Here is a 27,462-nt window from a genome sequence, read left to right on the forward strand (position 1 = left end):
CTTACCGCTAAGATTAATTCTAAAGTATTGAGCAGGGATACAAAGTAGAATTGTTACTTCCTAGTTCCAAGATACTAGCTAGACATATGTAATTGATTATCTGTAGTCTTTTACTAGGATACGTTGATAGAGGCTTTTACTAGAACATTGATTTATAAAATGTAATAGATAAACATGCATAGACTATAAAAATATAATTTCGGGTCCAACGATATCTGTTGTGCTGCCCACCACCACAGCCATTTTTATGCTTTCCATGAATTGTTGTTGTCACATTATTTATCTGTACATTTTTGCCCTTTGCGGGTCACTCAATCTGGATCCCTTTCATCAAAGCGTAAAGTCTAAAGTTTAGAGAATAAACTAGGGTCCCAATAAACTATAAACCTCGATTTCGTAAGCTGATAATGGAATACAAAAAGAAATAACCACTTCCGAATTATTTTGTATACATTTCAATCGAGTTGGGCTAGAAATCTCAATTTTCCGTTCTTATTAGATTGTATAATTCTCTTAGTAGACTATTATCCATTTAATTCGGACTACATTATTTGAGGTAAGATAAGATATATATAGTTTGTCAAGTTCTTGTATTAGATAAAAAAATATACACATGGGAATCCGCCCTATATTTTTGAAAAATGAATTCTTTTTCCCCAAACGTTATGCTACTCGAATTCCTTTTCAACAATATCAGCTGGTTACTATTAATATCCAGGTTTTATTCTAATTTTCAGTTAAACATCTATTTTGTTTAGGTAAATCATAGTTCTGATTTATGGTGTTTGTTTGTTGTTTGGGGTTTCTTGCAACCAGGGAGAAAATCCGGACCCATTTCCCACATCTACCATACATTTTTGTTGTCCTCTTTTACTTTCTTCAAATGCAATTCCAAATTCTAAACAAATACGTTGTGAACCATGCAAGAGTTATAAACGTGCAGTAAAAATGTTTGTTGGATCGGTAGGACATTGTCAGCCGCAGCATTCACACGGAACATGATTACAGGTACATTATTAAAAGTAAAACCATATGCAAAGAACAATCCAATGCAAAAGCTTAAATTAGCTAAAGTAATCAAAAGTGATCTGATCATCATTCTTGTCTCTCGGGTTATGGTTTGTAACTACAATAAAATAAATAATTCATTTTCTTTTGTTTATCAGACAAAACGAGAGAACTACATCCTAGAAATGCGGATATTCGAACATTGGGTTTCACAAATAAATAAAGAAAGTGGAGACAGAATGGCTCTCGTCTCGGTGTAACACTTTTTACTCACACATTTCTCCGCACAAGAAAAAGTATTTTTGTTTGAACCGATAGAATATAAGTATTTTTTTGGTGTTTATTCGGTAGAGAATTTTTGTTGATGTGGTTTACTATTTATATTTGTTTCTAAATATTACTAACAACGTATCCCTCATAAGTCATATCTAGTCGACTTGTTTCTAAAATATAACTTGGAGTCTAGACAATATATTCTGAATAAATCAAATTATTAACATGATTTACATATCTAATAACTATTATGATTTTACTTCACCCTTTACTGTACTTGATCCATAATGTCAGAGGAAAGATGTCATTAGTCATATTGATGTTTTTTTCTATGCTTTTTTTAGTGTTATCAGATAATACCAATGTCAGAAGAAAAGATATATGTTTTCACGACTGAGGAGGCGTGTTTGAGAGGTTTTGTTTCAATAGTTTGGAGTTTGGACTATAAAGTCAACGCAACGTCTTTGACTCTTTCTGTGTGGTGTTCCGCGTGTTCGTAATTTTAATTTGTGTCTAAACTGTTACAAAAGTTTAAGAACTTAAAACATAAATAAGCCACTCAACATTAGTATACGAACTATAGTCTAATATTGACTTAACATTACGACTTTTAATTATTATTTCCATCACCCAAACCAAATACAAAAGATTCAAACAAAATTCAGTAATGTTTTTTTCTGGAAAAAAGGTTATATAAATGTCTAACAATTGAGTAATTCTGTTTTTCAGAAGTGATCGCAGTTCAAAAGGTCCAACGAAAAATGACAAATTGGGGGAAAACTCGATCTCACCCCTTTTTCTGCATCAAAACAAAACGGAATGGGCCGTCTGTAAAACGGAAATGTATCACAATTTTTGATATGATATAAGTCTAGAGGCCCATCTACATGGCTTATTAACAATTTATTTTATTTTTCTTTTGACATTATTATTTATATAATTTATGCTAAAAATATTGTTTGATTTCAAATATTCATAAAATCAATGTTCACAACTTTTAATCAGGAAAAAAAATATTTATTGCACAGACTGAATTCATATGTATGATGAACTTACGTAGGATTACTTATGTATAACTAATTTGCGGCACAGTTCTCACAATTTTCTCCTGCCAATGTTCTTAAATAATCGAGTTAGATTAAAGCTTCTAAAACTCTATTTTAAATTTAGTACTATTTGATGATGACGATTTCACTGCTCAAATCTATTTCAAATTTAGAGTTCCATCAGTCGACACAAATCTCATCATTACTATGAGCATTCGAATTACTGAGTAGAGTGGTAAATTTATAAATATAAACCCATTGTATTCAAATTTTCCAAACTTAACAGCATTAACTAATACATAGCCGATTAATCCTTGAAAAAACAGGAAGATCTTAGAAAGGTGAATGCGTCAGTCATCAGAATATTGTCCACATGGATAACTAAATATCCAATCGGATCAAAGTGAAGAAATAATGATATTGATACTCATCATACGCATTTTCCCGATTAAAAAAAGCTTTAAAAAATAAAGATGAGAAAAGATGTGGACGAGCAACAATCAGATCGCCAACCAAAACAAAGGACGACTGAAACGATATCTCGGCAAGATCGATTTCTCTCGCCGGTTCAATAAGGACTCAGAGACACCGTACTCTCTCTTGCCCGATTTTAAGAACCACGAGATTTTCGTTCAAAATCCAATCATGAAAAATATATTGAAATTAAGAAATCATAATCAAACTATAAAAAACTGAGAAAAAAATTCATTGTGATTATCACCGGTGCCGTAAATTAGCGATCAAGTGTCAAGAGGTGTATTTATATTGTGATACAGAGTGATGCCCTAGAAACTCTCGAACACACAAAAAATATATTTTATTGGGCCTTTGGCCCGAAATAATATAAGCCCAACTAGCTTATTCGAATGGTTTGACTAAAGTAAAATGTAAACGCTGGTCCGAAAAAGAATCCAACGGCTGAAAAATGATCTTGCCATTCTGAGATGTGTTAAAATCTTATTTAGGGTTTTCCAATATCGACAACTTCCTAATTTATTTTTCTAGCTTCCTCCATTTTCGATTCATATTTTTTCATTACTTCTATCTCAAAATTGAGGTTTCAATCGGGTAGTGAGGGAGATTGATATGGGGAAATCTGGAGGGAGGAAGAAGAAGAGTGGTGGTGGTGGTGGTTCGAACCAGGTCAATCCTTCTGAAAACACCGCGAAGCAGCCAATCGTTAATGGCGGTGTTGATTTCGACGCTTCAATCTTCTTAAAACGTGCTCACGAGCTCAAGGAAGAAGGGAACAAGAAGTTCCAAGGCAAGGATTTCCAAGGCGCTCTCGAGCAATACGCTAATGCGCTTAAGCTCATCCCGAAGAACCACCCAGACAGAGCCGTGTTTCACAGCAACCGCGCGGCTTGTTTGATCCAGATGAAGCCTATCGATTACGATAACGTAATCGCTGAATGTTCAATGGCGCTTAAGGTACAGCCTGGGTTCTCTCGAGCACTTCTTAGAAGAGCTCGAGCTCTTGAAGCTGTTGGGAAGTATGAATTGGCTTTGCAAGATGTGAATCTGTTATTGGAGACTGACCCGAATCACAAGGACGCTACGGAAATGTCGAGGCGGTTAATGATGGCTGGTTCAGGTCCTCAGAGCCGGCCTTCACCAGCGGCTCTTGGTGCTTCGGCAGCTTTGGGTGGTCCGGTTAATGGACTTGGTCCTTGTTTGCCTTCTCGACCAGTCCACAAAAAGGTAGCTTCTTCTTCTTCTTCTTCTTCACATGTTGGGTCTCTTTCATTGCCTGTTAGTACCACCAGCAATAAGGTCGAACGGCAACAGATGAATCCGGTAACAGAAAATGGCACTGAAAGCAAGACCCAGATGCCGAAAATTGTGTTGAAGCCATTGAATGATTCTTTGAAAGGTTCGGCGAAGGCAGAGCAGTCTTCGTCTGTGGTAGCTCTGGCTCAAGAGAAGAGAACTAGGTGGAGGCCATTGAAATTTGTTTATGACCATGATATAAGGTTGGGTCAGATGCCGGTGAATTGTGGGTTTAAGGTATTGAGGGAGATTGTGAGGAGTCGTTTTCCATCGTCCAAGTCAGTGTTGATAAAGTATAAGGACAATGACGGAGATTTGGTAACTGTAACCTCCACTGCTGAACTACGATTGGCAGAATCTGCTGCTGATGGTCTTCTGACAAAGGAACCTGAATCTGATAAATCTGATTCTGTCGGGATGTTGAGGTTGCATGTTGTTGATGTAAGTCCTGAGCAGGAGCCACCTTTGCCCGAGGAAGAAGAGGAGGAAGAAGTGGAAGAGAAGCCTGTTGAAGAAGAAATCCGAACATCTCCAAGCGAATCAGTATCCGAGACAGAGATCATCAATGAGAAGTCGGATAAAGAGAAGGCGTCTTCTTCTGAAGATCCGGAGATGAAGGAATTGGAGATGGATGATTGGTTATTTGACTTTGCTCAGCTTTTCCGGTCTCATGTGGGGATTGACCCTGATGCTCATGTCGATTTGCACGAGCTTGGGATGGAGCTTTGCTCGGAAGCGCTAGAAGAAACAGTCACCAGTGAAGAAGCTCAGCCTCTTTTTGACAAGGCTGCTGCAAAATTCCAAGAAGTGGCTGCTTTGGCTTTCTTCAACTGGGGTAATGTGCACATGTGCGCTGCTAGGAAGCGGATTCCGTTGGAAGAATCTGCCGACAAGGAAACTGTTGCAGGACAGCTTCAGACTGCTTATGAGTGGGTGAAAGAGAGATACACTCTTGCTAAAGAAAAGTATGAGCAGGCTTTATCAATCAAACCCGACTTCTATGAGGGTTTGCTCGCTTTAGGACAACAGCAGTTCGAGATGGCAAAGCTACATTGGTCTTTCGCATTGGCTCAGAAGATAGATTTGTCGGATTGGGATTCAGCAGAGACATTAAAGCTTTTTGATAGTGCAGAAGAGAAGATGAAAGCCGCGACTGAGATGTGGGAAAAGCTTGAAGAACAGAGGATGAATGATTTGAAGAACCCAAATTCGAACAAGAAAGAGGAAGTTTCGAAGAGGAGAAAGAAACAAGGGGACGGAACAGACGGCGAGGCTTCGGAAGCTGTTACAGCAGCGGAAGCAGCAGAGCAAGCGATTGCCATGAGATCACAGATCCATCTGTTTTGGGGAAACATGCTTTTTGAAAGATCACAAGTGGAAAGCAAAATCGGTTTAACCGGTTGGAAGAAAAATCTTGACTCAGCAGTTGAAAGATTCAAACTTGCTGGTGCTTCTGAAACTGATATATCGACTGTTGTGGAGAACCATTGTTCCAACAAAGCAGCTGCGGAAGGAGAAGAGAAGAAGGTTAGCGAATCGTGAAACCCTTATCAAGTGAAACCTGATCGATCTCAAGAGCTAAACCAAGCAATTCTAGCAACATGAATACATGATCAATGGCTGTAGATTGGAAAAAGCAATTCTAGCCTGTGAGGTATGTTTCTGCGCTCATTGGATAAGCTGGAACCTTTTGATGATTTCGATTGAATTGGTTTGTCTAATTAAGTTTTAATTGTGTGTGAGCCTTATTTACTTTTGTTTTGTGTGACTTTTTGGAACTTACTTATCTAATGATCAAAAGTTTCTGATATAATGCGAGTTGAAATTCAACGAGTCTTTCTTCTCTGAATATTGATTGATATGTTATAAAAATTTATAGTCAAATCTTATAGATATTAATGATAAAAACGAGTTCTGATTATTAGTACCACACTAATTATTGCATAAACACTCCCACACTTAACACACCAGATTCATCAGTGATTACAGCTAATCACTTCTACTACCAGTAACACCAATACTTATTGACTTTACCACACATATCAAACCCACTTTGTTGTCTTCTCATATCTTTTTTCCTTCATAGAAAATCCGACATTTATTTAGTATGTCTCGACTGTGACCGTCGGATTCAAATCTGTGGTTCCTGCACCATCCTTCATCGCCTCAAACCGTGGCTCTTTGGGCTGAAACTTGAGTCCGGCATAGAGCTTCATGTAGTCGTCAAACACAAAACTCGGGTATTCCGAGTCTTTAGCCGCAAGAGAAGGTGCCGGAGAGATCTTGGCATCGCTTGCTGGGTTGTAGAACGACGCAATAGACATCCTGTTTCCTTCTTTTTGGGTCATTACACGATGCATTATGCTCTTGTACTTGCCGTTGGTTATCACCTATCCACATTCAATCAAGAAGATAATCCGGTTAAACGTAAACCAATACATGTTTATTCGGTTATAACGTATAATGCTTCCCCCAGTATCATTTAACCGTGATTAAACCAAACAAATAACCGGATTACGTATTGTACCTCAAGTTGGTCACCAAGGTTGATGACAATGGAGTGCTTGAGAGGAGGAACATCAACCCAATCACCATCTTTAAGAAGCTGAAGACCACTGACCTTATCATCTTGAAATAGCAGTATGAGACCTCCTGCATCTGTGTGAGCCCTGAGCCCTTTGATCATCTCCGGTTTAGGACATGGTGGATAGTTGCTAACCTTTGTCCCAAAAGTTGGACCCTTTGTCCCCTGAAACACCTTCTTCAGGTACCCTTTCTCTAACCCGAGGTTCTCACACAACAAATTCAACAGTTCTTCTGCTAGATTCTCTATCCTCTTCCCAAAATCCTTCATAGCCGTCCTGTTAAGACACATGGAAGCAACGTTAATGATTTTTCTAAGATTGTGAAATGTGATTTAAGTCTGAATCAATTTTTCTTGGTGTGTGTGTGTACCGGTATTCGTCTGACATATTAGGGATGTCGTAGAGATTAGACTGAGGGAGATGGTGAAGATAGAAAGTGCTTTCCCAATCGACATCTTCGACTTCGGTCTTGAGAGTATCTAAACCTTTGGAACGAAGCATTTCCTTAAACTTTCGCTCCATAAATTTCTTGTAGTGCTCCTTTGTCATCCTCTCAATGTTGTCCATCAGGTCATATGGTACTCCATGGTTAACCAGCTGAAATTACAAAACTCTAGAATTTATTAATAACTATATAATAATAAACTTATACTAAGATTTAGGTATTTCATATTTTAGAAAACAAAAAAGAAAGAACTAGAGAAGAGAGACAAGATAACCTCAAAGAAGCCCCAGTTTTGACAAGCATCGTCGATCAAAGCCATGGTTTGGTCTCTCTCTTCACCATTGAGCTTAGACAAGTCTACAACCGGAAACTTAATGATCTTCTCCATCACTCTGGACCTCTCTATGTAAACTCTATTGGCAACTTAGTGTTTTTGATGATGTTAAAGTCAAATGTGAGTTTATGAATTGCGAGAGGGTCGCTATTTATAGGCGCAAATAGTAAAACAAATATCTTTTTTTCAAAAAATAAAAATACAATAATACTATGTAAAACGATAGAGTAAGTATCATAAGATTATATAATTGTGTCATTCAGATAAAGTTACTAAATATATTTTTTTTCTTAGAATAAAAGAAAAGGAGTTTGTGGAAGCTGTATATGAGTGTGTGTTCACATAATTGGTGGGACCCTCCTATCTTTCGTTTGAGTTTTGAGAAGGGAGAAGTTTGGATTTGTTTTCCATTTCGACCTCTATTTCTCTGCTATTATTGGTTTTTCTTTCGCTTCTTTACACGTTAAGTTGTTTATGGTTTGTTACAAATCAAAGAAATACTAGAATACTTGTTATCTGGTGCTTTGCGGAGTCATTATATGCAAAAGAATGATTCGGAAAATGATGTGTATTATACAAATTCGAATTAACAATAAATTTTTAACAAAAACATAAATAAATAAGCTGACTTTGATTATCTAGTTATCAATGTATATGTTTATTTTGAAGAATCATAAAACTTTTATTATCTTGTTACTTATTTGAATCGTTATGGTTAAAGAATATGTAAGCTATTACAAAATAATATAGTATAAGCGTACACTGTACATATATAAATAAAATACAAATAATTATTCGTAGCAACTTGTAATACTCGATGAGTTATTTTGCAGAATAGTCGAGGATGCAACCAACATTTCTAGTGAGTTTTTTAAAAATATTTTATACTGTCAACAGATCAGAAAGGATCATATTCTATTAAAGTACAATAGCAACTCTCCGATATTTTATGTAAAGAAAAGCTGAAAACCGCTATTTTAGTATTTTATATAAGAGTTGCATGCCTGATAAATCGCTCGATTACTTACTTTCTTGTTATGGATGTTGGTAAATAGGTCTTGACTTAGTACTACTAAAAAATTACAATGAAACGATGAACTGATTATTATTCTTAAACATAACTGAAATTTGCGGTGTAATAATGTTTTTTTTTCATGAATTGTGGAAATTACAAACCATAAATCTTAATTTTAAATGTAATTGAGTAAATAAAAAAAAATCAAGATAGTAAAACTCAGTTTATCATTTAATTCATGGATTAAACTATAACCTTCATTTTAATGATTTTGGTCCTCTGATTTCAAATGAAATTGTTTAATTTTGGGAATAATTGAAATCAGCCTGATCATTTTTTTTGTCAAACTTGATCATTTATTTTGTCCTTTGAATTACAAATAAACTTGGTTAATTTTGGGAAGAAAGTAGATAAACCTGATCATATATTTTTTTTGTCAAACTTTATCATTTATAAGGTTGTTTGTTCGATAACATCGGCTGGCCTTGGCCACCTAATTACAATAAGTGATCTTTGGATACCTTCATACTTTCAACAAATCAATCAAATCTCTAATCGGATGTCTGGTATAGCAAACAATAAACATATTATATATATTATATATCAAAGTTATAGAATATTCCCAAACTCACTAAGAAGTAAGAAAATAAAAATAAGTTTGAAGTGATACTAGTACTTTCTCTTTTGCTTTATCAAATAATGCCCCCGAAATTCTAATTAAAGTATATCACAATTCAGAAGTCGTCACAAAATTAAAAGTAAGACAGAATGTTATTAATTAATTCCAAGTTGTAATAGTAACAAGAAGATAAATCGATCTTAATTAATACTCCCTCTGTTCAAAATTATTTGATGTTTAAGGTTTTTGCACACAGTTTAATAATTCATTTAATTTTTATTTTTCCTATACTAAAAATATTATTTATAATTCATTTAAATATCATTCAGCCAATAATAAGACAATCTACAGAATATAAAAGGTCAAAAACTATAAAAATTCATTACATTTTGCATTGAAAACATCAAATAATTCTGAACAAAAAACCTTCTAAAACATCAAATAATTCTGAACAAATGGAATAAAAAATTTGTAATAGAAATAAAATCGTATCTTGTGCAATACTTTGACAACACAAAAAGAAGGAAGACATTCGGTCGGTGGCTACTGCTACCTGCTTTTCCTTTGGTAATCTTAGCATGGTTGTTGAGATATATAATGCCATAATGGTGACCTGCGAAAAAAAAACTAATAACTCATTTTTTTATAAGAACTATAAGAACTACTAACTCATAAAATCTTATAAATTATGCTGTATATTCTTCTAAATCGAGCTTCATGAGTTGGTAACAAACTAACAATCCATCATATCACAAAATAGATGAAAATCTGATATCGTTTAATCTTATTATTAATATCATTATTATTATTATTATTATTTTGCTAAACTCTGTTTGTCTATTTTTTAAATAATGGTTAATACTTATAAAGCTTTTACAGAAAAATAGAAGTTACAAATTTGCTTTTACAGCTAATGGAATATTTTCAAAAGGAAACACATTAATTGAGGGGATGAACGGTTGAGGCTCTATAATTTGAGTCTTCTTCTTTTTTTTTTTTGTTAAAATTTGAGTCTTCTTCTTGTTATTGCATTTGCATGTATTGACTTTTTGGTGAAAGTAAGGTTAACTTGCATATCTTGTTTTAAACAAAAATTACACTAATGCTTTTTTCTTTATATATCACAATAATTACATCATAATCAAATACATTGTTTTCTTATAAAAACAAAAACAAAAGCAAAAAATCAAATACATTGTACGTGGTTCTTTTGTTTGTGTGTCTACGCATGTGTGCGTCGTCGTATGAAACACGAATTCACGATGCATGTATTCGTTATATCTTACCAACCGTACTAGTGAATTTATAAATATTCTAAATGAAAACGTTCAAAAGTCTTCAGAGTTAATCATGATGTGGACATCTATTGTCCGTAAAGCCATCATGGTAGTCATTTACTGTTCATTCTAAAATGTAAAAACTAATGTTGAAAAAAATGAAGAAATCGAATTGTGTTCAATTATAAAGATTAACTCCGGTTTTATTCGATTTTATGAACATTATGTCATAAAATTGTGTTTCATACACACACAAGTTACCGAATTAACAAAGTATGGTTCATGTATGATACTTCTTAGATTAAAAAGTGGAACACTAGAAGAAAAGAAAATATTCGAGAATGTCACAAAAATATAACAAAAGGTGTATTGTATGTACGATTGATTGTCGTACGATAAAAACACATCCGCCAATATCAAGAACACAATTCAAATCCTTATATGCTATGAAAAGGCACGTATAAATCACACTATTTTAGCTTCTGTCAGATCAAACGCGAATCAAATAGAAATGTGAGACTATCTGGCCCCGGCCACCGATTGTTTATTTGCGTTACGTATAGAAGTTGTATTTACACATGATAATATTATATCGATCGATTATAAAGAAGCGTAAACGTAAAAAATACTCTCTATTGTTGATTTTCTGAATATTTACACACAAATTAAGAAAGTTATAAATGTTCAATTATTTACTGTTTATTTTTGTTAATTAAGTTATTTTTACAACTAATTTTATTATTTTTATTATTATTTTTTCTTTTTTAATTGTGCATTAATGGAAGCAATCATTAATATTATTCATTTAATTTAAAGAAAAGATATGCATTAATTAGATGTAAGAAATCAAATATTATGAAACAAAAAAAAACCTAGAAAATCAACTATAATGAAATAGAGGGAGTAACCTATATCTCGTCTGATTAACATAAAATATTGAGTGGTGAGTTTCGAAAGAACTAGAGTAAAAGCTGTAATATACACGTGCGTATGTAATAAATAACTTTGGTAACAAGAAATAAAGTACCTTTAAATTACGTAATGCTATTTATAATTGTACCATATAGGGCTTTATATTCTTGTCCACTGTCCACAGTCAATCCCTATTTTAACTTAGTTACTTACGAAACAAGAAACACTAATTTATTTTTCTTTTGATTTTTTAGTTTTTATCATCTGTAGCCCGTAGGATTTTAAAGCTCAAGTTTGAATGTCGATAAAGGCCCAAATAGTTCGGCCCACGGATAATTATATTATTGGGCCGATACACGATATCTCCAAAATACCCTTTGCCTTGTAGGATGAGTCAATTGGGTCAGACTATATATTCACACCAACCCCAAAGCGGAGACCTCGAAGTGAACTCCATTGACGCTGACTAAAGGAGGGAAGTTAGGTTCGAAACAAGCAAGGGAAGAGAAGCGAGTTAGGTGAAACGTAAGCAATGGCCCCTGCTCTTGCCGTTAATCGAGATCTCACCGTCGGATCTCCGGATAATGCTCCGGCGAAAGGACGTGCTTCCGTGTACAGTGAAGTTCAGTCAAGCCGAATTAACAACCCTCTTCCTTTGCCTTCTGTACTGAAAGGAGCTTTCAAAATCGTCGAAGGTCCCGCTAGTTCCGCCGCCGGGAATCCAGGTGAGGTCTCGGGATTGGGATTTCTCCGTCTGATCTGATGATTTTTCGATTTGGATTTGTTTGTGTATTACCTTGCCTGATCTGTTACAACTCTAGATCTTGTATTAGTTTTGGTGAGAAGATCGAGGAACTCTGTGAGTTGTGAGGCTAAATCGAGTTCGATTTGATTAGTTTAATCGTGATTATGTTTAAGTATGGTAGCAGCGGTTTTCGAGGAGTCTGAGAAATTCTCTTTTAGATCTGTGGTTTATAGACTTCGTCAGAGTCTCGGAGGATTTAGTGTTGCTTTCTATGATTGCAGATGAGATTGCGAAGTTGTTTCCCGGTCTATATGGCCAGCCATCTGTATCAGTTGTTCCAGATCAGAGTGCACCTTCATCCGGACAGAAACTGAAGATCGGTGTTGTTCTCTCCGGAGGTCAGGCACCTGGTGGACACAATGTCATCTCTGGCTTGTTCGGTAAGGTTTTAACTTTATATGTCAAATGATGCTTTGTCCACTCTTGATTTGTAATTTTTGCTCTCGGCTTTAGATTACTTGCAGGAGCGTGCGAAAGGAAGCACATTCTACGGGTTCAAGGGTGGTCCAGCTGGTATCATGAAGTGCAAATATGTCGAGTTGAATGCAGAATACATTCATCCTTACAGGAACCAGGTAATTGTACTAGATGGTTTATGGATCCTTACTACAAGCTTTGTGATTAATTGGGATTTTAGAAGTACATCATCACTTCGGTCTTCATTCAAGTACTAAACCCGAAATTTACACTTTGATCCGCATCTAGTGGAGCATGAGTCCTTGGTTGAATACGCTTGTGTTTCATGTCGTCTTGGTTATAATTCTCTTTCGGTTTCAACAGGGAGGTTTTGACATGATCTGCAGTGGAAGAGACAAGATTGAAACTCCTGAGCAGGTTGAATACTCTTTTTTTTTGTAGTTTTAAAGAAATTTATTCTTGCTTCCAAAGTCTCTATTTCATTCGGTGGCTAATTTGAATTGGCTCACATATGCAGTTTAAACAAGCTGAAGAAACAGCGAAGAAGCTAGATTTGGATGGATTGGTGGTTATCGGTGGAGATGACTCCAACACCAATGCTTGCCTCCTTGCTGAAAACTTCAGGTAAACCTTGCAGTTGATTCTGTTTATGTTTGTTGCTAAAACTTTTACATATCTTAGTCTAAACTTGTTGTTCTTAAATATCCACGCGAACAGAATCTTTAATGCTTTGCTGATTCAGCATTTGACTTATTTTTGTCTCGTCACTTGTGTAATTAGGAGTAAGAACTTGAAAACCCGAGTCATTGGGTGCCCCAAGACCATTGATGGTGATTTGAAATGCAAAGAGGTTCCTACTAGTTTTGGGTTTGATACAGCTTGCAAGGTGAGCTTCCGTTTAGATCAATTTTGATCTGGACTTTCCTCCGTGTGTACTCTAGAAATATGTTGAAACCATTCTGATGCTTATGCAGATATACTCTGAGATGATTGGAAATGTCATGATTGATGCAAGGTCAACTGGAAAGTACTACCATTGTAAGTAGTTGGGTAAACAGAAATTCTTGAAGTTGCATCATTTTTGTTTTTGCCCTATTTGTTTGCTGATGCCCGCAATGTTGTATCACATTTTCATTGCAGTTGTACGACTTATGGGTCGTGCTGCTTCCCACATTACGCTTGAGTGTGCTTTACAAACTCACCCAAACATAACGATTATTGGAGAAGAGGTATGTTCTTGTTTGACTTCAAATTACCCCAAATATGAATCTAATATATGGTAGAATTAGCCTACATATCAGAGTGACATTTGTCCATTGAAGCAAATAATCTATTTTGATGTGTTATTGGTTCAGAGTGACCTCCCACACGTCTCCCTAGATCAGTCTATATATACTTAGCTTTGATTTGGAAATACCCTTGTGCAGGTGTCTGCCCAGAAGCAGACTTTGAAGAATGTCACGGACTACATGGTAGATGTCATCTGCAAACGTGCTGAACTTGGGTACAACTATGGTGTCATATTGATTCCAGAAGGTCTGATCGATTTTATTCCAGAGGTGTGTTTCTGCTGCAGAACCCAGAATTTACCACTTTCAACTCAATTAATATGAATGTTCTTCTTAATTGATCATTATTATTATTTTATGACTCCTCAGGTCCAGGGGCTGATTGCAGAACTGAATGAAATTCTGGCAAATGAGGTTGTTGATGAAAATGGACTGTGGAAGAAGAAGCTCACCGAGCAATCCCTGAAGCTGTTTGATCTTCTGCCTGAAGCGATTCAGGAACAGCTGATGCTTGAGAGAGACCCACACGGAAATGTCCAGGTAAATGATCATTGTCCTTTTTCCTCATACTAAATTTCCACCAAGATTGAGATAGCTTTATCTCTCATGGATTATCAAATAATAAAATGTCCTTCATCTTGATAGGTGGCCAAGATTGAGACTGAGAAGATGCTTATCCAAATGGTTGAAACTGAGTTGGAGAAAAGAAAGCAAGTTGGTGCGTACAAGGGACAATTCATGGGGCAGTCTCATTTCTTCGGGTATTATTTTTTCTCATTCTGTTCTTCCAATGAACAAACAAAATTGCTATATGTAGTACCATCATAATTCATTGCTTATATATTGATGTAAAGAAAACAAGCTGGATTTGTTGTTTTTATCGACATTCATACAGGTATGAAGGAAGATGCGGTTTGCCTACAAATTTTGATGCCACCTACTGTTATGCACTTGGTTATGGCGCTGGAGTACTCCTCAACAGTGGGAAAACCGGACTGATTTCTTCGGTTTGTACTCCAAACATTTCCACTCAAACTTAGTTTTCTCTCTGTTGATCAATAACAGCGTTTGGTAAACTTGGTTGTGCTTAGAATGAGATGAGTAACTTATTGGGCGCAGGTCGGGAACTTGGCTGCACCTGTGGAAGAATGGACTGTAGGTGGGACTGCTCTCACGGCCTTGATGGATGTCGAAAGGCGACACGGTGCGTACATAACTAAATCAATAAAGTTTACATAAGACACATTGAAAATCTAGATATTAAAAAACCCAAGTTGATTTCAACTTGCAGGTAAATTCAAGCCTGTGATCAAGAAAGCAATGGTGGAACTTGAAGGTGACCTTTTGATTCCCTTTTTTGCTTCCCATAGTTTTTGTTGCGTCCGTTGAATGGTCATACTAAGTGTTTTTTGGGAATCTGCAGGTGCGCCGTTTAAGAAATTCGCATCGCTGCGTGAGGAATGGGCCTTGAAAAACCGATACATCAGCCCTGGTTCGTTAATTTTTGTTGTTGTTGCTTTAAACATTGCAATCATTGTTTCTGGTTCTCATCGTCCTATTTGCCGAAATGTTATTTGATTTGCAGGTCCGATCCAATTCAGTGGACCTGGTTCAGATGCTCTCAGCCACACTCTACTTCTCGAACTCGGCGCTCAATAATAGTCTTGTGATTATCCGCAGCCCACGGTCTAACCCATGGCGAGTGGGGCGACTGCCTGGGTCCAATACCCAGTTTTTTTTTTTTTTTAAGTTTTAAAAATAAACCCATGATCTACTATCCTTTTTTTTAAAAGAGCAAACCCTTGATCTATTCACGGTTTAATGTATTTTACGTTTATTTATCAATACTATTATAATACTAGAGTCTAATTTATGTCTTAAAGAAATATAAAATATGAAAGCAAAATGGTTGCTGATTAGACAAATACACCAAACATTATAGTGACATAATAGTCGATCATTGGTGTAAATGTTGTATAAAAATAATCAAGAACTTAAGTTGAGAAATCAAAGATTTTAATCTTTGTCAAAAGTTATAAACTCATTAGCTAAATCATAGGGAGAAAACATGAATATAGTTTAAAACATGGGTCTAAAAGTAAAGTTACACTGCAGTAAAACGAAGGATTTAAACATTAACGATGTTGTTCGACCCCAAAAAAAAGATTAACGATGTTTCAAATTTTTTTTTTTTTTTTTAACGATGTTTCAAAATTTCCAACGAAGAAATAATAGACCGACTGAAATTCAGACAATCTCTCTCTAAGTAGCTTCGTTAAACTCGGCAAAGCTTTCGCGCTCTTATTTATAGCAATTTCTTTCATCCTTCAGTTTAGTCTCTCTCTCTCTCTCTCTCTCCTTTTGTCGATTCAGAGACAAGAGGAGAGAGAAAGACCAGGAAAGAATGGGACAAGAGACACCTGACGAAGAGAGACCCGAGTCACCTGATCTTTGTGTCTACGGAGGTCTCGGCCCGACCCGTTTGTCCGGAGACCTGAATCCGAAACAAACGATTAAGCGAGGGAAGAGGAAGAGATTAATCCGAGTTTGGTACGAGCAAACGACGGCTAAAACAGCCATCGGCGTAATAGGGATTTTGGGTTTCTTCTTCCTCGTGAATTGGTTCTTGCTCTCTCGCCTTCACGAAGGTCGAGTTTGGCTTCGAAAAGGATTCCCCAAGAACCCAAACCCGGACACGAAATGGGTCTCTGCACAGGTCAAATGATTTGTAATCTTAATTTGATGTAAACCTGTTGTTTGTGCTTGAAAGTTTCATTGATGTAAACTTGTTGTGTGGATTAGAATGATGAGCGCAAAAGGTTTGGAAAATCAAAGAGAAAATATAACGGAACATATGATAGAATGTTGTTTCTAGCTGCTCAGAATTTGGCAGAGGTAATGTATTCTCCAAAACCAATCCTATCCGTAACATTATGTTGTTTACTTCTGTTCGTTGAAACGGTTACTGTAAATGGTGCTTGATTGGAGCAGAACAAACTTGAGCCAAAAGACTTATGGCAGGAGCCAAAGGAACAAGCTTTGGCTTGGAAGCCTTGCGCTGATCAACGCTATTGGTCTCCTGACGGTCTCATTCTCTCTTCCTCTTTTAAAAGTTGGACTAAAGCTTGTTTCTTATGGAGTTGTATTTTCCTGATTTTTAGATGGCAAAAATGGATATATTATGGTAACTGCAAACGGAGGGATTAATCAACAAAGAGTTGCTGTAATCTGCTTCTCTTTATCCTTCAAATTTTCTTTGAAATTTCTCTCTAATCCTAACCGTTGGAGTTCTTTCACAGGTATGTAACATCGTTGTTGTAGCTCGGTTGCTGAATGCGACTCTCGTCATTCCAAAATTCATGCTAAGTGACGTTTGGACAGATGGAAGGTAAATATTGTAAGCTCCTCTCTCTTTCACACTCTCTAATCATTTTCGAGTCATGAAAAAAATTGAAGCTTTACATATGTAACGGTGTGTTTAACTTTGATACTTGATAGTCAGTTCGGAGATATATATCAAGAGGAACATTTTATTAAGTATCTGTCGCCTGATATTCGGATAGTAAAGGAACTACCAAAAAAGCTTCAATCTTTGGATCTTGAAGCAATCGGAAGCGTTGTGAGTTTACTTTTTTAAACCGGGTCTTAATGCAGACAATCTCATCTTCATTCTCTTCTTGTTCATGTTTGGGCACTTTATCTCTTAAGATGACAGATGTGGAAGTGATGAAAGAAGCCAAACCAGGTTTCTATTTGCAACACATTCTCCCAATGCTACTCAAGAACAGAGTAATCCATTTTGTTGGATTCGGAAACCGCTTAGCTTTTGATCCGATGCCGTTTGAGTTACAGGTAGACATTCTTTGAATCCTCTCCATATTGATGATCTCTGGTTTGCTCATTTGATCTAAACATTTTTTTGGAAGTAGAGGCTTCGATGCAGATGTAACTTTCACGCGCTAAGCTTCGTCCCGAGAATACAAGAAACAGGTGCGTTGCTCGTGAGGAGGTTACGGAACAGAGAATCTTACCTTGCGCCACTTGACCTGCCTCTCGTCGGTCCAAAATCGGCTTCTTTAATCTTGAACAAGAAGTCTGATCCTCCTGCGCAGAAGAAGAAGGGTTCTTCTTCTTCTTCTTCCAAGTATCTTGCTCTCCATCTACGGTTTGAAATCGACATGGTGGCTCATTCTCTCTGTTATTTTGGAGGAGGAGAAACAGAGCAGAAAGAGTTGGACTCTTACCGCCAAAAACATTTTCCGTCTCTCTTGAATCTGACCAAAACGAAAAGGTTTGCTCCATGATTTGAAGAACAAGGAGTTTCCTCTTCCTTCTTCTGGATTCTAAAATTCGAATTGCTCTGTTTTCAGATTCCCATCTTCCGATGCTTTGAGGACGGAAGGACTTTGTCCTTTAACACCCGAAGAAGCTGTGCTCATGCTCGCGGCTCTTGGCTTCAACCGCAAGACCCGTGTGTTTGTAGCTGGCGCGAATATTTACGGAGGATCAAAACGTTTAGCCGTGTTAACGCGTTTATACCCAAATCTAGTCACCAAAGAGAAGTTACTATCTCAAGCCGAGCTACAACCTTTCAAGAACTTCTCATCTCAGGTAACACAAAAAAAACAAAACGGTTTCGATTCCCTCTATTTGTTAAAAGTGTTATAGGTTGTGGTTGAATTTGGGGAAAAAAATATACACTAAACGTAAACGCAAACAAACAATCGATGTTTAACCAAATGTGAGTTGTTTTAACCGTTTGGTGTGTTATTGGTGTAGCTAGCGGCTTTAGATTTTATTGGTTGTGCTGCGGCAAACGCTTTTGCAATGACGGATTCAGGGAGTCAGTTATCGTCTCTTGTGTCGGGTTATCGGATTTATTACGGAGAGGGGAAAATGCCAACGATTAGACCGAACAAGAGGAGACTTTCGGACATTTTGTTGAAGAACAAGACGATTGGGTGGAACGTTTTTGAGCAGAGAGTGAGAAAAGCGATTCGACAAACCAAACATGTCTTCGCTAGACCTACTGGTCGCAGCGTTTACCGTTACCCAAGATGTAAAGAATGTATGTGTAATCGATAAAACTGGATTCTTTTATTTTTTGCCGTTCGGTTTTGGTTCGGTTATTTAAATGGTATAAACCGAGTATCATTCCTTTTGGTTTTATTTTTTAACGTTTTAACCGAGTTATCCTACCCCTTTTTCCATTTTCCGGCATTGTAAGTTTGTAACCCCTTAATGCTAAAACGTTCGAGTTTTTTCAAGTTTTTTTTTTAGTTTTTTAAGAAGGCGTTAACACCTTATGATATTATTGTACTGTGTATATTCCGGTTGGACAGTTTCAACGATTTTAAAATCGTGGTGTTTATAATTGAGGAGCAAAGGTTCATACAACTTAAAGCTTCCTTAGCCAATGCATCCGTAATCAAATTATTGGATCGAGAAACATAATTAAAAGAGATTAAACAAACTTAGAACTGAGGAACTTCAAATTCAAGAGGACGCACGAAATCATTATGTTTTTAAATACACTAGGTTTTCATATATTTAAGGAATCAGCTACAAATATAATAACATCCGTTTTTTTTTAAGAATCTCGCATATTAACTTTAATTGAAGAGAATACCAAGATTTTGATGTGAGATTCTGATTTACCAAACCAGATGAGATGATATGCAGTTTATTTTTTCTTCATTAGATTAGGCGAGTTTCATAACCCACCTCTATTAAATATCGACAAAAGCCAACAGAAGAAAAGGCAAACCAATACGTCAATAGACACAAACACCCGATAAGCAAAAAGGATGGAAACCCTAGTTAATTAGTTTGAAACCGATAAGGGTATTTACCCTTTATTAATTACCAGTCAGAACAAAAAAATAAATTAAAAACCACCTCTAAGAGCAAGAACAAGATGAAGAGTAGAGCCACGTTCGATGTTGTAATGTTTGGCTGTTTGATCATCAGCAAGTTGTTTCCCAGTGTAGATGATCCTTTGCTGAAGAGGAGGAATTCCTTCTATCTCTTCTATTCGTTCCTTTATCCGTTCAATTGTATCCGTTGGATCAATCTTAATCTTTATTTCTTTGCCTGTTAGGCCATCTACAACTCACCTCTATTTTAGAGGTGCAGATAGAGATTATGCTCCAATCCATCTCTATTTTCACCTCTAAAATAGAGATTGCTATTTTTTCTTCCAAATATAGAGAGACTCTATTTTTTTCCTCTATAATAGAGGTTAACTTTTTTATTTGTAAAGTAGTCCTTTAACTTTTAAATTTTTCTATTTATGTAAAAAGTATAATTTTTTTTTAATATAAATAAGATAATTTTGGTTATAGTTTAAAAAAAAACATATGATATTATTAAATATAAAAATTCTCATTGATATGAAACTACAAAAAAGTAATTGTAAATTAAAAATACATAAAAATAAACGAAAATAACAGAATTTAATTTATTTTTTTTTTTATTTTTGAATTTTAACTTCTAGTATTATTATAATATGTTGAAACTTTCATAAAAAAGTAACATAAGTAGGATTAATTTAAAAAATTTAGTAGTCAAAGGTTACTATTACTATAATTTAAGAAAACTTTTTTAAAAAGTAAAATAAAAGATTAATTCACAAATTTTATTTATCAAAGTTAGTATATTATTATTTATGTAAGTTTTTGTAAAAAAATAAGTGGGGTCAATTCATAAATTTTATTAATAAAAGTGTTAAGAACAAATAACAAAAATAATATATTGAGAATATTCTTTTTTAGTGGGAAAATAGAGGTAACCATTGGAGACAAATACACCTCTATTTTAGAGTTTCTCTATTTTAAAGGAAAAAATAGAGGCAACCATTGGAGATGATCTTAGGCCATCTCCAACCCACCTCTATTTTAGAGTCCTCACTTTGATCTCCATGTTTTCTTCCTTGATTAAGCTCAACTTTTTTTTTTCTTGTTCTATCTCTCTCTCTAAAAAAGAATAACAATAATCTAGTTCAACCTTGTCTTATATATATATATATATCCACCGGTTCTTAGAATCTTGGAATGATTTGGAATAAATCCACCGACTAGAGTTCTTTAAAATTTTGTTTTAGGAATGAATTTACTTATAAAGTAAAGATTTGGAATACATGCCCTTTTACGAAAAGGAAATTCCATATAAATCCACAATTTGACATATTGTAGTAGAAGACTTTATCAGATCAATGTTTTCAACTAACGCTTCAAGCGGATTTAGAAAACTTAAACCCTATATAAAAAGGAATTGCTCTCTTTCACAAATATATTAGGAGTGGATTGAAAGCTGCATATTAGAGTTTAGAGACTCTCTCACTCTTTATTTTGTTGTGTGTGTGTGTTTGTTTTGCAGTAATTATTTTGTCGAAAAACTATGATTGTCAATTACTTTAACTATAATGTTATTAAATAATATTTTAGTTATTGTGATTTTCTAATGATCTCGTTTTAGAACAAAAAAAAAAATCTATTTAAGTTCAACAATCCAAATTTATTGGTTTTAGTCTAGTTGTCAAAGTTATTACTATAACTAATCATAACTCTCCCAAATTTCATCTAAACTTACCAAACTCAAATCAATTCATAATCTTGGTCTCTTGGATTGAATAGACGCTAGAGCTGTGTTTACCGTTGGCATGCCTCTTGTTGCTATTTCAATTCAAAAATACATTGACTGGATTAGTGCCTTCACGCTCGAACACTCAGCGCGTGACATTCTCCCCATTGTCCTCGCTTGAATCAAAATAAAAGTCACGTGACACGTACGCAAAGTCCACTGTGCCGCCCCACGTGGCAGATGTCGCAGCTAGCTGATTTCAGGATCAACAAAATCTGATTATGCTGATTGCTGACTAAAAATTGATAACTACTCAACTTGTATAACCTTTTTTATTTATTTCATATGACCCCTATAGTTCAACTGAAAATTCGGGACTTCTCGCATTTTCATATGACCCCTTTTCTGAATTTTTGTCACTGATGCAAAATTTCATAGTTCTTGCACTATAAAGCTTTTCACATATTCACAAACATTTAACGTTTTCCGTCATGTTTATATTACAGCAAAAATCATTAATGTTGTGTTTTGTGATCACCCATTATATCATTAGATAAACTGTTTCCACTAGTTTATTATTTTGTTCTTCCGTCATTTTACTATTTCATATGACATTAGTTATCGACTTATCACATGAAAAAGGAATAATTATCATATCAAATTTAATATAATATAATAGAGACAATTACCAATATTCTTCTTTTTATTTTGTTAGGATTTTTAAACAACAAGATGAATATGGGGACAGTAATTAATAATATAAAAGTATGGGGTTTAAGTGAACTTAACGCCACTAAAAAAATATTAAATTTAAAGCAAACCTGAGACTATCAGGATTTCAACTTTGAAGAAGGAGCCTCAGACACAGACTAAACGCGGACTGACGTCACCTTATTAAATTCACCCATTGATAAAGAAAAAATAAAGCTTTTCGTTGTCAAAGGTTTTGAAATAACTTTTCTTCTTCCCCCTGCTTAAGGCCTCTTTCTAGTTTCTTCAGCGTCTTCCACAGCAAAATAACGGCACCGCGTCTTTATATTCTCTTCCCTTTTTGCTTATGCTCAAAAGACTAAAGATCGATCTCTCCGATTTCTCTGCCTTTTTGGTGTGATTTTACAAGAGTTGGAGTATACTTTTCAAGCTTCTGTCTTGGAGGGACAATCTCAATAAGCCCTTACTTCAGCAATTTGTTCTCTAGGTTTGTTTCAGATTTTCTAAATTTTCCCTTTATCTGGATAATCTAGTAGTTAGATTGCTTCTCGAGAAGTTTTAGGAATATGGTATTTTCGTTGTCAAAAAGAGACGTTACTGCACACCAAAAAAAAAAAAAAATTTCTGGGTTTTGGTTGATCAAAGAGATTAATTTGATTCAGTTCTTATATGTAGTCATTTATATATTCTCTAGCTTTGAACTCTTTTTTATCTTTAGCATCAAAACTCTGAACTCTTATGGCACTGTTCTATTAGTCCTTTTTTTTTCTTCTTCTTCTTATTAGTGATTAAGTAAAAGGAATATGAGAATGAGAGGAACAAGAGACTTAGAATGAAATTTTACTGAAAGAGATATATGACCTCTTAATGAATGCTGTGAAAATTTTCTTACCAATTATTCTTTATCGATTTCCATTTATTGAAAGATTCTATTGACTTAATATTTCCATATTTAGAGAAGAAGATAGCAAAAAAAAGTAGATGTATAATTAATTTTCCCTGCTTAAATACACAACACGCCATTTGAATGAATTTGTAGGTGAAGTCTTTGATTTCATAGGGTTAGGGCTGGATATTTTGCAGGTGAAGCCTTTGATTTCAAAGGGGAATTTCAGATTTTATATAGATTAGTTTAAGAGATTAAGAGATGGCAACACTAGGAGATATTGGAGTAGCTGCAACAATCAACATACTCACTGCCATCATCTTCCTTTTGGCCTTTGCAATCTTGAGGATTCAACCTTTCAACGATAGGGTTTATTTCCCTAAATGGTATCTTAAAGGTATAAGAAGCAGCCCGTTGCATTCGGGTGCTCTTGTGAGCAAGTTTGTGAATTTGAACTTAGGCTCGTACCTACGATTCTTGAACTGGATGCCTGCGGCTCTAAAGATGCCCGAGCCCGAGCTTATTCATCATGCCGGTTTGGATTCTGCAGTCTACTTGAGGATTTACTTGATAGGGTAACTGTTTGTTTTCAAGCTTTTATGAAAAGATTCTTGCTTTGCATTGTATCATCTTAAAGGTATTTGTTTTCTCTGTTTTTTTTTTTCAGGCTAAAGATCTTTGTCCCAATAGCGTTACTTGCGTGGTCGATTCTTGTCCCTGTTAATTGGACAAGTGATGGGCTGCAACTAGCAAAGCTTCGTAATGTAACATCTAGTGATATTGATAAGTTATCTATCTCTAACATCGAACGTGGATCAGAGAGGTTTGCAAATTATTGAAAAAATCTCACATTGATTCTTAATTCCCTCTACGGCTTTGAAGTTTGTAGCTGTTATATTCTTTTTTGTTGAAGGTTTTGGACTCACCTCGTGATGGCTTACGCCTTCACATTCTGGACTTGCTTTGTTCTAATGAAAGAGTATGAGAAAGTAGCTTCCATGCGTCTGGCATTTCTGCAGTCCGAGCAACGACGCCCTGATCAGTTCACGGTAAAGCTATATTACATCAGATTTGCTTTCCTGATGAGTAACTCTGGATTGACCCGGTTTGCTCTCACAGGTTTTGGTTAGGAACGTACCAGCGGATCCAGATGAGTCCATTAGTGAGAGTGTGGAACATTACTTCCTTGTTAACCATCCAGACCATTATCTTACCCATCAGGTTTTTATAGCTCATTGCTCTGAAAAAGTCAGTCTTCTTTTCTTTCTCGGGTTTCCCTTAAGTCCTGGAACTTGATAATCCAGGTTGTGTACAATGCAAACGATTTGGCGGACTTAGTCGAGAAGAGGAAGAGCACGCAGAACTGGCTTGACTATTACCAATTGAAGTATGCAAGGAACAATGATCAAAGGCCAATGATAAAGGTAATTGATAAGGACTCTTATACACAAACTTAAAGACTCTTGTCTTGTCTCTAATCTGTTCTCTTGCTGTGTTCTTTGGGAATCCAGACAGGTTTTCTCGGGCTATGGGGAAAGAAAGTTGATGCAATCGATCATTACATAGCCGAGATCGAGAAATTAAACAACCAAGTAAGTAAAAAATTGTCTCTTCATTTCTTCCTACAACGGTTGGAAATAATCAAAAACTGATTTTATCTTTTTGAATGTTTTTTTTAGATAATGGAGGAAAGGAAGAAAGTAAAGAAAGATGACAAGAACGTAATGCCAGCAGCATTTGTGTCTTTTAAAACACGGTGGGGTGCTGCGGTTTGTGCACAGACACAACAGTCGAGAAATCCGACAGAATGGTTAACTGAATGGGCTCCCGAGGCACGAGAAGTGTTTTGGTCAAACCTCGCGATTCCTTATGTCTCTTTAACAGTAAGGAGGCTTATAATGCACATTGCCTTCTTCTTCCTCACCTTCTTCTTCATGATTCCAATAGCTTTTGTTCAATCCCTAGCAAGCATTGAAGGCATTGAAAAATCCGCTCCTTTCCTCAAACCCATCATCGAGAAGTAACTCTTTCTCTCTCTCTCTGTGTCTCTCCATTTCTCTTCCCTAACTTACAGAAATTTAGATGTTGGATTTTGCTAATGTTTTGCAGGGATCTTATTAAATCAGTTATCCAAGGCTTTCTCCCTGGTATAGTGCTAAAGCTGTTTATAATATTTCTGCCAAGCATTTTGATGGTAATGTCAAAGTTCGAAGGGTTTGTATCGTTATCATCGTTAGAGAGAAGAGCGGCTTTTCGATATTATATCTTCAACCTCATCAATGTCTTCCTTGGAAGCATCATCACTGGCTCTGCATTCGAACAACTCGATTCTTTCCTCAAACAATCCGCAAATCAGTAAGTTTAAAGTTTCCTCCACCCTTCTTTCTCATGATCCCAAAGCTTATGTATCGTTGCTTTTGTGACTTGTTAGGATTCCTAGGACGGTTGGAGTAGCGATACCGATCAAAGCAACGTTTTTTATAACGTATATAATGGTGGATGGTTGGGCGGGCGTTGCAGGGGAGATTCTGAGGTTGAAACCACTGATATTTTTCCATGTAAAGAACTTCTTCTTGGTAAAAACTGAAAAGGATAGAGAAGAAGCTATGAACCCAGGACAGATCAATTTTCACGCGACAGAGCCTCGGATTCAACTCTACTTCCTCCTTGGTCTTGTCTATGCCCCTGTGACTCCTGTTCTACTCCCTTTCATCATCATCTTCTTCGCATTGGCCTACCTTGTCTTTCGTCATCAGGTTCATATATATCAAACTCTGTTTCTTGTTTTTGAAAATTTTCAAGATTCTTAGTTAATATCGACTAAAACCAGATCTTGTGCTTGCTATTTTGGCTGTCAAGAGAGTAGAATCACACAAATACTTCTCTACTTGCTGAGCATTTTGGTCTATTTTTTTGCAGATCATAAATGTGTATAATCAGGAATACGAAAGTGCGGCTGCGTTCTGGCCAGATGTTCATGGACGTATCACATCGGCGTTAATCATCTCGCAAATCCTTTTGATGGGATTAATGAGCACTAAAGGAGCTGCTCAGTCCACGCCTTTCCTCATCGCTTTACCGGTTCTCACCTTTTTCTTTCACCGGTTCTGTAAAGGCCGGTATGAACCAGCATTTCTTCGTCACCCCTTGCAGGTCAGTAGTTGTAAATTCTCTCACATCTCTACTAAACCAGACTGCAAACCGAGATTCTGTCATCGGTTTAACTATGTGTTATTAACGATCTCATAAGTCTCGGTTTACAGGAAGCTATGATCAAAGATACGTTGGAACGAGCAAGAGAACCGAGCTTTAATCTGAAACCTTATCTTCAGAAAGCATATATTCATCCGGTTTTCAAAGACGACGACTATGAAGATAGTCGGTCTGAGATTTCCGGTTATTGCTTCGAAGATTCGGACGAAGAATGTGTTACTGTGCCGACCAAACGTCAGTCCCGGAAAACAACGCCGGCTGTTAGCCATGCTAGCCGCGGTTCTTCGCCTTCACCATCAAAGAGATAACCAGAGCTATTAATTTTCACTCAACCGGGTCGATTTTATACGGTGTAGAGAGAAACGGAATTAACCATGTTGGGATCCTTTTTTTATTTACTCAAAGATTTTGTATATTGTTACAATTTATTTTGGTTTTGACTTTTAACTTGTTTTTTTATTTTTAGAGAAATTGTTTCCCGAAATTTTTGTTGACATGTGTCGAGGAAAATAAACCAGTTTTATTGCACAACCAAATAAACATCCTACATGTGTCGACAAGGAAGTCATCAAACTATTTCTATTTTTGTTGATAATTTTTCTATTTAATCGTGGACTCTGGAAATAATTAATTTAATGGCAAAAAGTCAAAAACACTACACCATTGCCTTTCCGTTAAGTTTTTTTTTTATTCAAGAAAACTTAAATTTATTTGTCTCTGTAAATGCTAAGAGCACCCTCAATGCTAATATGTAGTTAGGAGCTCTAATTCTTTATTATAATGGTTTTAATTATTCTGTTGATTTTAGAACTTTAATTATATCTTTACTAAATTTGAACCTCCAATGGTAGGATGTAATTAGGGGTTCTAAAAAAAAATTTTTTGTTTTTTTTAATTATAATTTTTAAAATATAAATATTTTATAAATACAAACTATTAATTTAAAATTTAAACAAACATTACATAAATTTTTTTATCCGATGAAATACATCGGTTGGTTCCATCGATCAAATAATCAGTAAAAAAAATAGCAAAACTTCTTGATCATTCAGAGATTTCAATAAAATAAACCAAAAAAAATCAATGACCAATCGTCAGTTGACACGTCATCGTCTCTATTGAGGTTCTGCAGAATCCAAAAGTAGAACCGTATCTGCTCTGAAAATGCATTAAATGTTTTTTTTTTCAGCTCATAAATTAATTACAGCCCCTCCTCATACTACCGATGGAGGTGCTCTAACATTTCAAAAACTCTTTGACTACTATGCAGAATGGT

The 27,462-nt window shown here is 35.7% G+C and overlaps 6 protein-coding genes and 1 non-coding gene across 8 annotated transcripts; 4 read left to right on the forward strand and 3 right to left on the reverse strand.

Annotated features, from left to right (window-relative positions):
• Positions 1-2,810: 2,810 nt before the first annotated feature.
• Positions 2,811-2,939, reverse strand: LOC112084195. The gene has a single exon (XR_002898153.1). It is a non-coding gene; the product is annotated as a small nucleolar RNA snoR111 (small nucleolar RNA).
• Positions 2,940-3,337: 398 nt separating this feature from the next.
• On the forward strand, positions 3,338-5,907 carry LOC18993668 (protein CLMP1). The gene has a single exon (XM_006417215.2). The coding sequence runs from the start codon at positions 3,414-3,416 to the stop codon at positions 5,637-5,639; it is 2,226 nt and encodes a 741-aa protein (XP_006417278.1). The 5' UTR covers positions 3,338-3,413; the 3' UTR covers positions 5,640-5,907.
• A 107-nt stretch (positions 5,908-6,014) lies between these two features.
• Positions 6,015-7,584, reverse strand: LOC18993667 (1-aminocyclopropane-1-carboxylate oxidase 3). The gene is made up of 4 exons (XM_006417214.2): positions 7,402-7,584; positions 7,053-7,279; positions 6,625-6,958; positions 6,015-6,487 (listed from the first exon to the last, which is right to left on the reverse strand). The coding sequence occupies exons 1-4, from the start codon at positions 7,513-7,515 to the stop codon at positions 6,200-6,202; spliced, it is 963 nt and encodes a 320-aa protein (XP_006417277.1). The 5' UTR covers positions 7,516-7,584; the 3' UTR covers positions 6,015-6,199.
• A 4,149-nt stretch (positions 7,585-11,733) lies between these two features.
• On the forward strand, positions 11,734-15,660 carry LOC18993669 (pyrophosphate--fructose 6-phosphate 1-phosphotransferase subunit beta 1). The gene is made up of 16 exons (XM_006417216.2): positions 11,734-12,009; positions 12,311-12,469; positions 12,543-12,664; positions 12,870-12,923; positions 13,024-13,130; positions 13,287-13,392; positions 13,481-13,544; positions 13,647-13,735; positions 13,934-14,065; positions 14,165-14,335; positions 14,441-14,556; positions 14,691-14,802; positions 14,915-14,999; positions 15,087-15,131; positions 15,219-15,287; positions 15,381-15,660. The coding sequence occupies exons 1-16, from the start codon at positions 11,817-11,819 to the stop codon at positions 15,452-15,454; spliced, it is 1,698 nt and encodes a 565-aa protein (XP_006417279.1). The 5' UTR covers positions 11,734-11,816; the 3' UTR covers positions 15,455-15,660.
• A 539-nt stretch (positions 15,661-16,199) lies between these two features.
• Positions 16,200-18,880, forward strand: LOC18993670 (O-fucosyltransferase 2). Its single transcript, XM_006417217.2, has 10 exons — positions 16,200-16,511; positions 16,598-16,690; positions 16,787-16,880; positions 16,957-17,018; positions 17,095-17,183; positions 17,294-17,414; positions 17,504-17,647; positions 17,725-18,086; positions 18,166-18,406; positions 18,575-18,880. Exons 1-10 carry the CDS (start codon positions 16,200-16,202, stop codon positions 18,878-18,880), a joined length of 1,824 nt encoding a protein of 607 aa, XP_006417280.1.
• Positions 18,881-19,682: 802 nt separating this feature from the next.
• LOC18993671 (NEDD8-like protein RUB3) lies at positions 19,683-20,716 on the reverse strand. The gene is made up of 2 exons (XM_006417218.2): positions 20,691-20,716; positions 19,683-19,890 (listed from the first exon to the last, which is right to left on the reverse strand). The coding sequence occupies exons 1-2, from the start codon at positions 20,714-20,716 to the stop codon at positions 19,683-19,685; spliced, it is 234 nt and encodes a 77-aa protein (XP_006417281.2).
• Positions 20,717-22,349: 1,633 nt separating this feature from the next.
• LOC18993672 (CSC1-like protein At1g11960) lies at positions 22,350-26,709 on the forward strand. Of its 2 annotated transcripts, XM_024153154.1 has the most exons (12): positions 22,350-22,574; positions 23,171-23,548; positions 23,641-23,796; positions 23,887-24,022; positions 24,093-24,194; positions 24,278-24,397; positions 24,485-24,565; positions 24,653-24,993; positions 25,083-25,328; positions 25,405-25,729; positions 25,893-26,126; positions 26,237-26,494. In XM_024153154.1, the coding sequence occupies exons 2-12, from the start codon at positions 23,235-23,237 to the stop codon at positions 26,492-26,494; spliced, it is 2,313 nt and encodes a 770-aa protein (XP_024008922.1). In that variant the 5' UTR covers positions 22,350-22,574; positions 23,171-23,234. The 2 variants fall into 2 exon arrangements, with proteins under 2 accessions (XP_024008922.1, XP_006417282.1); XM_006417219.2 differs by lacking the exon at positions 22,350-22,574 and having other exon boundaries at positions 23,235-23,548; positions 26,237-26,709.
• Positions 26,710-27,462: the final 753 nt, after the last annotated feature.

This window comes from Eutrema salsugineum, unplaced genomic scaffold, assembly GCF_000478725.1.
Source record: "Eutrema salsugineum unplaced genomic scaffold, Eutsalg1_0 scaffold_5, whole genome shotgun sequence".
Lineage (NCBI taxonomy): Eukaryota > Viridiplantae > Streptophyta > Magnoliopsida > Brassicales > Brassicaceae > Eutrema > Eutrema salsugineum.

Coding starts and splice junctions, on each gene's coding strand:
- LOC18993668 (XM_006417215.2), top strand. CDS start 3,414: ATGGGGAAATCTGGAGGGAGGAAGAAGAAGAGTGGTGGTGGTGGTGGT.
- LOC18993667 (XM_006417214.2), bottom strand. CDS start 7,515: ATGGAGAAGATCATTAAGTTTCCGGTTGTAGACTTGTCTAAGCTCAAT. Junction 7,280..7,401: donor AAAACTGGGGCTTCTTTGAG/GTTATCTTGTCT, acceptor TTGTAATTTCAG/CTGGTTAACCATGGAGTACC. Junction 6,959..7,052: donor AATATGTCAGACGAATACCG/GTACACACACAC, acceptor GTGTCTTAACAG/GACGGCTATGAAGGATTTTG.
- LOC18993669 (XM_006417216.2), top strand. CDS start 11,817: ATGGCCCCTGCTCTTGCCGTTAATCGAGATCTCACCGTCGGATCTCCG. Junction 13,131..13,286: donor CTCCTTGCTGAAAACTTCAG/GTAAACCTTGCA, acceptor TTGTGTAATTAG/GAGTAAGAACTTGAAAACCC. Junction 13,736..13,933: donor TAACGATTATTGGAGAAGAG/GTATGTTCTTGT, acceptor ACCCTTGTGCAG/GTGTCTGCCCAGAAGCAGAC.
- LOC18993670 (XM_006417217.2), top strand. CDS start 16,200: ATGGGACAAGAGACACCTGACGAAGAGAGACCCGAGTCACCTGATCTT. Junction 16,512..16,597: donor CGAAATGGGTCTCTGCACAG/GTCAAATGATTT, acceptor TGTGTGGATTAG/AATGATGAGCGCAAAAGGTT. Junction 16,691..16,786: donor CTGCTCAGAATTTGGCAGAG/GTAATGTATTCT, acceptor TGATTGGAGCAG/AACAAACTTGAGCCAAAAGA.
- LOC18993671 (XM_006417218.2), bottom strand. CDS start 20,716: ATGGAGATCAAAGTGAGGACTCTAAA. Junction 19,891..20,690: donor ATCAAAGTGAGGACTCTAAA/ATAGAGGTGGGT, acceptor AGATGGCCTAAC/AGGCAAAGAAATAAAGATTA.
- LOC18993672 (XM_024153154.1), top strand. CDS start 23,235: ATGGCAACACTAGGAGATATTGGAGTAGCTGCAACAATCAACATACTC. Junction 24,398..24,484: donor ATCAAAGGCCAATGATAAAG/GTAATTGATAAG, acceptor TTGGGAATCCAG/ACAGGTTTTCTCGGGCTATG. Junction 24,566..24,652: donor TCGAGAAATTAAACAACCAA/GTAAGTAAAAAA, acceptor TGTTTTTTTTAG/ATAATGGAGGAAAGGAAGAA.